The sequence below is a fragment of the Microchirus variegatus genome, assembly GCF_963457635.1.
Source record: "Microchirus variegatus genome assembly, chromosome: 20".
Lineage (NCBI taxonomy): Eukaryota > Metazoa > Chordata > Actinopteri > Pleuronectiformes > Soleidae > Microchirus > Microchirus variegatus.
Genome location: NC_139821.1, coordinates 11,188,165 through 11,197,022, shown reverse-complemented (window position 1 = coordinate 11,197,022; position 8,858 = coordinate 11,188,165). Strand labels below are relative to the sequence as shown.

Sequence of the window (8,858 nt, the reverse complement as noted above, 5' to 3'; positions counted from 1 at the left end):
GTGTGTTACGTAGCCTCCTCACTGTTGTTGCTGCCTGCATATGCCATGACTCACTTGAAACCATTTTTTCTCACTAGTAAATGTCAACCTAAAATACAAAGACGAAGTGTCAACGTCCAAACGTCCTATTTTTAAAAAATGGACACCGATGATCCAACTATGGAGGATGTCATGTCTCACAGCGCCGTGCCGGCTTGGCAGAGCTCCTGAAAAATGAACATACCAGCGCCGGTTTCAAGATTTAAGAGGTCACGGTGCACTTTAATTCCACAGGGATTGCACAATATATCACGGGAACCTGACACACTAACTATGTCTGAGCTTTTCACGAGTGTGGAAACAACCGCAGCGAACGCGATTCCAGACCCTTCGGCATGACATCTTCAACTTTGTGACGAACTTTCCCTCATTCTACTCTACAAGATATTTAAGTTACTTAGCGTTTGAGTCCATCTTCTATCTTCAGTTATGTATGTATGCTGCCTGTTTAGATAGTTCTATGGGTGTGAACAGCATTGTTGCCTGCCACAGTGGTGTTACCTTGGTTGCGACATTAGGGGAATAAATAAGACACGAGGGGATAGTCCCATGAACATGTTACGCAGATCATCGTGTGATTATGACTCAGCTCTACATACAGCTGCTGCTGTGAAAACTTTAATACGGCATAATAATCTGTGTCTTAGGGTTACACTACTCTGTTTTAGGGCTGAACAATGAATTGAGATTTTATCAAATTGCAGGAGGTGCAATATTTTTTAAAGCCTAAATGTGTGTCAAATGACCATTTTAGATGAACTACTGTCCTGATCTATACACCTCATATTGTTCAGATTGAGGAAATCTCACAGATTTACGCAAGTATCACACAGTAATCATTTCAAATATGTTATTCAAATGAAAATGAGAATAAACATGTAAAAAGGAAACATTCCCTCTCGTATCACGGTTGCAAAATTGTCAGAATACTGTTTTTTTTGCAAACATTCTGCACCACTACCCACGAATGTCTCATAGCTGCAAAAATGTTGACGTTTGAAAATGCTGTTGGCCCTGTTTTCACTTGAAGTGACTCTCCAGTTCCAGTTTCACCTCGTTGTTAATCTCGTAACAGAAAAGACTCGCTCACACTTTTCCCCATATGAACCCTATAAACTGCAGATATGAGAAAATCAGCTTCCTGTTTGCATGCACGGGTCACTGGATGATGTGTGCATGCAGACGTTCATTTGTGTACAGATCTGAAACACCTTAGAACATTATTATTGCTTATTTTAGTGTCATCCTATGTGGGGAAAAGGTTATTTAAATAAAAAAAAATTGTGTTTATGTTGCATAGTGATTTTTATTATTATAAAGAAAAAGAAAGAAAAAACACACACACACAAGAGGCTGCAAGTAAATATTCCACAACTAACTTGAAGTAGGTAGTCAGTACTTTGCAGCGTGACACAAAACAAACCACGCGCGTGTATGTGTGTGTGTGATTGTGTGACTGCAGAGGAGGAGGAAGAGGGAGGGCAGATGACTCTGGTCAGAATTACCGCCACGTGCGCTCATACGCCTGCTTTATTATAAAAACTTTTACCTGATTGGTCCAGTTACGAAACATGGTATTTATAAACGACGCCCGATTGGTTGAAGCAGCCGAGTCGTAGTGAACACAGTGCGGAGCTTCCAGACAGTGGATCCTGCGGCGTCTCGTACTATGACAAAGTAGTCCCCGCTTAAACGGGCTGTTTCGGGTGGTATTTTTGAGTTAAAGTTGTTATTTAAGACAACACGTCAAACCGCATCGCCTGCGTTTGATTGTGCGCGTGTGATATAAAGGAAGAGTCGACGTTGGGTTCAAATATAAACAGAAGTGTCGACTTGTATTGGTGGGCGGAGGGATATCAGCGTCACACTGCGCGTCAAAATATTGGCTTGGGAAGACCGCGCCAAAGCTCAGACAGCAGACACACTCTCCCGGAGACGACGACACTACGGAGGACCTTTCTTCTCACGCCACTGTCGACGCGGCTGCTACGGACGTCAGTGTCTTCGTGCTTTCTGACATCAAAGAGGACTATTTGTCCCCGGCGCTGCTCGAGTACAGGCGCAGGACCCGACTTTTCATGACGTTTTCCTGGGAACGGCGTACGACTTAACGGTCGTGACACGACTCCTTCAACGGGCGCGGTGCGGCGTAGTCGGCACTGCTCGACTGGATATTACCATTCGTTTAGGAGCAAGGACGAAGCGTTGAAATCTTCACTCGTCACACTACTGCTGCGGTTTTTTCACCCTCGCGTGGCTCCATAGGGATCCCGTACGCCGGTTCTTTTCCCCCCTTTCTCTCTACTCGAATATGTTGCTGTCAAAGTTTGGCTCATTTTCGCACATTTGCAACCCTTCAAGTATGGACCACCTACCAGTGAAGATACAGCTCCAGCCAGGTAGGTCACCGCGGCCGTTTGCACTTTTACTTTGGATTCAACGCTAAAGTATTTTTTTGTTTATATGCTCATTTTTGCGCCGTGACTCACACGCTTTGCTGCCACGACGCACGCTGGGGAAACGATATCGTTTTAACATTATTTACTTTCCCCCCCTTTGCAGTTAAAGCAGAAAAGGAGCCGTTTGAGAAGGTTTACCAAGTGGGATCCGTGCTGGGCAGCGGGGGATTTGGGACAGTATACGCCGGCAGCCGGATCTCTGATGGCGCACCGGTAAGTGATGTGGCTCTTGTGTTTTCTTCCGACATGTGGCGCCATCGAAATCGCAGCGCCCTCACTTTACTACAAAACAATACCGCTTTCCTGCTTTAAGTGAAGCGTTTTTATAACGATTCTTTTATCGCTGTGTTGTTTCAGGTTGCTGTGAAACACGTTGCAAAGGAGAGAGTCACCGAGTGGGGCACAATTGTAAGTAGTCAAAGCCGATGTGTGCGTTTGTTTTGGTCCCCCCCCACCCCTCCACCCTCTGCTGCTGCATGGTGGGGGGTTGTGTGTTGTTAAAATGGCTGTGTTATTATCCAACCGTGGTGACTAAACGCGGGCTTCTTGTCGCAGAATGGAGTCATGGTGCCTTTGGAAATCCTGCTGCTCAAGAAGGTCAGCTCGTCTTTTCGCGGAGTTATCAAATTGCTGGACTATTACGAGCGAGCGGACGGCTGGCTCATCGTCATGGAGAGGCCGGAGCTCGTCAAAGACCTTTTCGACTTCATCACCGAGAAGGGCGCACTGGACGAGGACACGGCGCGGGGCTTTTTCCGCCAGGTGTCGGAGGCGGTCAGACACTGCTACAGCTGCGGCGTGGTTCACAGAGACATCAAGGACGAGAACCTGCTCGTGGATCTACGCACCGGGGAGCTCAAGCTTATTGACTTTGGCTCAGGGGCGATTCTCAAGGACACAGTCTACACCGATTTTGACGGTAAGCATCCGCCACTAAACCTTCGTTTTCTATAACGATCGATCTGCTTGTTTGTGAGGTGTCACGATGCTGGGGTTCGGCTGTTGTGTTGTTGTGAATGCGCATCCGTGTGGGCTGGCGGCGGGGTGTTTGTCCTTGATGCTCCGCTCTGCTATATTCAGACATGGAGGCGTTCACGAGGCTGTGACGCAGTGTGCTGTTTTTGGTCGAGGGTTTTCCTCGCGCACTCCGGATTCCGGTGGCTTATTATTGGTCACGGATGTAAATCGATGCCGTCTTATAATAATAATAAAAAACCTATAGCGTTTAAATCGCATATTTTTGACGATTGCGTGTTGTGTATTCAGAGAGTTGACTCACAGCAAGTCACGTTTTTAAATGTTATTTTCTACATTTCTGACTCATGCCGGTCTTGTGACATAAAGTGTACAGTCATGTTTATGTTTTTTAAGTAAGTCTTGATTCACAGACGCAGTTAGTGGGTATTAGGTCAATGCCACGTAACATCTGTTTGTTGTGAAACCGGAGTCGGTGGTTCACGTGACGGTCTCTCATTGCTTTTTGTATCAAAGGTCCTCCTTCCTTAGAGGAGGGAGGGGGGGGCACTCAGTTTGTTATGTGGCTATGGAAAGAAAGCACTCCTAGCGTGACTCAGCCATTTTAGGCTTCCAGTGTTTTCTATTTCGTCTACTGAGTCATGTCTTACTTATAGTGCTTTGGTTATCAACATCTTGTGCATTTTCTCAACCGATCAACACTCATCGTCTTTCCCATCTTTTCCTCATGTTCAGGTACACGGGTTTACAGCCCTCCAGAGTGGATCCGCTTCCACAGGTATCACGGTCGATCGGCGACAGTGTGGTCGCTAGGTGTGCTGCTGTACGACATGGTGTGTGGAGACATCCCCTTTGAGCAGGACGAGGAGATCCTCAGAGGGAGACTGTACTTCAGGAGGAGGGTCTCAGCTGGTAAGTCAACCACCACCACCATCACAACAACAACAACACAGAGCACTGTTGCCCTCTAGCCACAGCAGCAGGAACAACAGCAGCTCTTACCTCCTAGTGTGTACTTCAAATCAGATTGAGACCTCAAAGTCCTAATGGATTACAGGTTTATCAGTCATAAATAAAATGTAGATTTTATTTGTAACACCCCTTGTTTTAAGTTAACTTCATAAAAGGAGCAGTGTTTGCTTTTTATTGAAATAAAGACTTTTTTATTGAGATAAAAACTTCCTCGTGTCCTCAATCCTTTTTTTCTCCCTGCCTTTCTCCAGAGTGCCAGCAGCTGATCAAGTGGTGCCTGGCCCTTCGACCCTCAGACCGACCCACCCTAGAGCAGATCTGCGACCATCCCTGGATGAGGGCGACGACGACGACGACAGAGTCGCCCAAGTCACCAGAGGAGCCGGTCACGGGCGACATTCGCCTCAGGACCATCGACACAGACTCTTCATCAAGCACAAACTCGAGCAAGGAGAGCCTCTGAGGGCCGCTGTTCTGGACTCTAAAGACTTTGTGGGGAAAGTCAGGGTGGGAATGTTGGGAGTGGTATGGACTATATGCCAGCAGCCTGTAGCCCACATGGCTTATCGGTGGCTGGGCACTTGACGCCACTGGTCCGGCAAGAAAATGTACTTTAATGTTCCTCTTTTTGTAGGGAATTTCTAATTTATTACCATTTGTTTTTCCCTATCTTATTTCCCCTGCCCTTTTTTTTTAAGTTGATTATTCTCGTTTCCTAATTGGGAACATTTTTGCTGTTGGGGCTGTCTTACCAGCACTATTTACACCACCCCCTATTTTTATTTTACTTGTTTTGTTACTAGGCTGGTATATGCAGCTGGCAATGCCCTCCTATTCAGATAAGGATGCTCTCATAGAGCTAGGAGAAAACAACTTTTTATTTAAATTTTTTAATTTTGATTTTGGAGTGCCTTTTTTGGAAAGCTGCTTTTATGGGGGGCTTTCATCAAACAACTTTTTTTCCCTTGGGCCTACTGGTTAAGTTTCCTGTGCATGGTGGAAGGAGGGGTTAAGGCTTTTTTTGTTGTTGTTTTTGTCCCCCCCCCCTTCTCATCACTGTAAACCAAGCAGCCCCCAGCCAAGAGGCTATGATCGCATAAGATAGGAGAGGCAGAGGTGGGGGCTCTTCCTGACAATGGAATACTTGAAACACTTGACTCAACTCTGCGTCGCTCTCTTTAACGCTGCTCATTCACTCTATAGCCTGAACAGGTGTTTGGAAACTGGATCCTGTCTTTTCTGAATGTCTACAAAATGTCACCACACAAACACACAACCTCTCCCTCCCACCGGTTTCTCCCGCCCATGCCTGTCGTGGGATGTGTGGCCCTTGTGACTTTTCTTTTTGCCTCCCGCCATCTCACTGCTTTACACTACATGGCCCCGCCCCTGGCCTTTCTCAGGGTTTGGGGTGTGAAATGCACAATCAATGCAATATTCATGGACTCAATTGTGTTTGTGTGTTTTTTTCGTTTTTTTTTTATTATTAAACAAATATTGTACAGCATGTTTTTTTTTTTTTGTGTACTTTTTCTTTTCTCCCTTTTTGCATTAATTTATTTGTAAACATGTAGACATTCCACACTCTGTGGCTATTTATTTATTTATTGTCTTTGCTTAAATTCCCCCCTTAAAAAATTTGCATATCCTACTTGGCCTTTGATTTGCATTCCTATAACTTATTTCTACATTTCAACATTTTTTTTTTTTAGATGTGGAGGATGCACTGAAGCAGTTGTCAATGTAAAACAGAATAAAAAAGGTTTACTTAAATATGAAAAGAGCATTTGAATGTTATTTAAGTACTTCGGGATGTGTAGAATGGTTGAATATCAAGGGAAGTCCACCTGATTTCTGTACTGTCGAGATTAATTTGAGTTCTATGGAAAGCTAAACAACGGTTGATGCAGCTTTCATAGTTATCACATGGCATCATATTGAAGAACCCTTCAGTGTAGCTGTGTGACTTGTGGCTGTGAAGTATGGATATTGCTATTTTTTGATACAGAAATTTCAATTAAAGTCAAATTTTTATGTACAGATATGCGCCTGTTGTCGTCTTCATTTCCTTATAAAACAACACGAAGCTCCTGTGTGAAAACTAATCCCCTAACATTGTAATCTTGTTGACATATAAAATATTAACACTTCCCCCCCAGTTTCCCCAAGGGAGCCCTGCAAGGTTAATGTATGGCATGTGGTTAATTTACGCTGCTTATAGTCACGATAACATGGTTGCATGTGTCGGCGAGGCCAAGCAGATCACAGAGAGAGAACCTGGAGTAACAACAGCGCTGATAAGAGACAGATGTGTCTCGAGAGCTGAGGGGAGGAGTGGCGGTGATGCTGGTATGACCGACCCCCCCAAAAAAAGAGCAGCAATATTATGCATCATCACACACATACGCTCATGCAGCTCATAAAATCTAATCGCTTTTCCATTTCATGTCCCCTTCTTACTACCGTAGAAAAACACAAGTCATTCCATTATTAGACGCGGGAAGGCCAAGAGAAACAGAAGCTGATGACATGGTGAGTCTGCATGTGTGTGTGTGTGTGTGTACACTGTTTGTTTGTGTGTTTGAGAGGTTTCCATGAAGCAGTCATGAGTAAGTAGTTGGGAGTGGTGTTTTTTTTTTCCCAAAAGAGGTGCTGCCCCCTGTGGTCAGCCTGTCCTGTACCTTTAATAATAATAGAAGAATCAGAATCCGTTAAAGAAGCACTGTTTGTCACAATAATGAGTAGCCTCTAATGTTGACACAGTAAATAACATCTTATTATGTACATACCATTTTATTAGGTTAATGCAAATATTTACCAATCACATGGCAACAAACCCGATGCATTTCGAATCACAGAGCTCCTCCATTTTGAATTGTTCTATTGTTTTTGGTCAAAAAAAGAGACAATTAATAAAAGAAATAAGTAATACATGCATGTGACAATTCATATATTTATAGTTTTCATCCTTGCAGTAGCATATAGCGGTTAATAATGAATGATTAATACACCAATATGTAGAAGCTCTTGAACCAAAAGTATATTTTTAAAGCTAAAATATAATCATTATCATTGTTATTTCAAATGTAAAAATAATAAAGCACATTATTTCTTGATTAAGATGCCAAATTCTATTTATTTACTTGCATTCCTGAACAGAAAAAAATAGTTTTAGTGGTTGAATGTTATTACTTGATTCATTTCTGACTTCTCAGAGAAGAAGAAGCCCAAATATGGGTAGAAAGGTGAATTCAGTTTATTTGCCAATTAAATACCAATAAAACAACACTCCTGCCACTATATTAGGTCTCCCCTGTTCCTAATAAAGAGGCTGGTGAGTCTACATTAAGTAACAACACAAAACCACAGCTGTTCATGAGAATAAACAAAGAATAATTAAGTATTCTTGATAGTTCACCCAGACGTCTATATATCCAATTACACTCGTGCTTCCCAGTTTTGAAGACATATGGGCACTTGAAGACTTCATTAGACAGATGGCCCCTAAACCCTTTTCATGAATCTAATTCACAATAAAGGGATTGGTTTATAATCTCAGGGAAAGTCGTCGACTCTTTCTGAACTTCCCAGCGGGTTTAAAAGAAGGGAATTGTGACTATAACTATATTCTTTTATGGATATTTATCTTGTGTAGTATTTCTCAGCCGAACTTATTTACTTCCACACACCGGTTGCCTGGCAACTGGTCCTGGCAATAAAGTGGCATTTTTTTAAACATTTTGTTGTGTTAATTGGAGGCGTCTTTGGTGTCTTGTCTTTATTCTAAGCTTTAAGGGGAGTATTTAAGGTTAATATTGTGACATTAATCAACAAAAAAGTGATTAGTTCTGTTTCCCCAGAATGCCAAACTACTCCTTTCATTTTTTTTTTTCTTTTAAATTGCTTTATAAATCTTGATGACACAGCCTCCAGTGGGGGCCTGATAAAGCTGAAAATTGCTCCTTTAATGAGTCTGAAACTTACTTACACATTCCTAACAAGCGCCCCAGTGCCACACAGTAATAAAACAGAGAGCTATAAAAGACTGCCGGTGTCAGAATCAATATGTTGACATCTGCATTGCTTTATACCAGTGAGTCCCTGCTAATCCTCCTCCATTGTCTTTCGCGTCTGCGGGCTTTTGACATGCAAATGGCCGACAACGTGTCTTCATCAGCGTCCCTTCTGCTCACACTTAAGACTATTGCTCGGCCTTGTCCGCTCTCGCTGAGAAATCCTCATTATAAGTAGCACGGCATATGTCGCACTCTTGTGTGCCCAGGATGAATCCTATATTCCTGCAGGCTGGTTAATATCATCCATCACTGCCACTTTAGACTGCGCTGGGACCCACAGAGGGTTTTGCGTCTTGGGTTTCCAGCCTTTATTGAAGATTTATGTGTTTGTGTTTTA

The 8,858-nt window shown here is 43.3% G+C and overlaps 1 protein-coding gene across 1 annotated transcript; it reads left to right on the top strand.

Moving 5' to 3' along the window:
- The first annotated feature begins 2,089 nt into the window (after positions 1-2,089).
- pim3 (Pim-3 proto-oncogene, serine/threonine kinase) lies at positions 2,090-6,437 on the top strand. Its single transcript, XM_083907003.1, has 6 exons — positions 2,090-2,438; positions 2,602-2,711; positions 2,856-2,906; positions 3,054-3,417; positions 4,209-4,385; positions 4,697-6,437. The coding sequence occupies exons 1-6, from the start codon at positions 2,351-2,353 to the stop codon at positions 4,906-4,908; spliced, it is 1,002 nt and encodes a 333-aa protein (XP_083763129.1). The 5' UTR covers positions 2,090-2,350; the 3' UTR covers positions 4,909-6,437.
- The last annotated feature ends 2,421 nt before the right edge of the window (positions 6,438-8,858 follow it).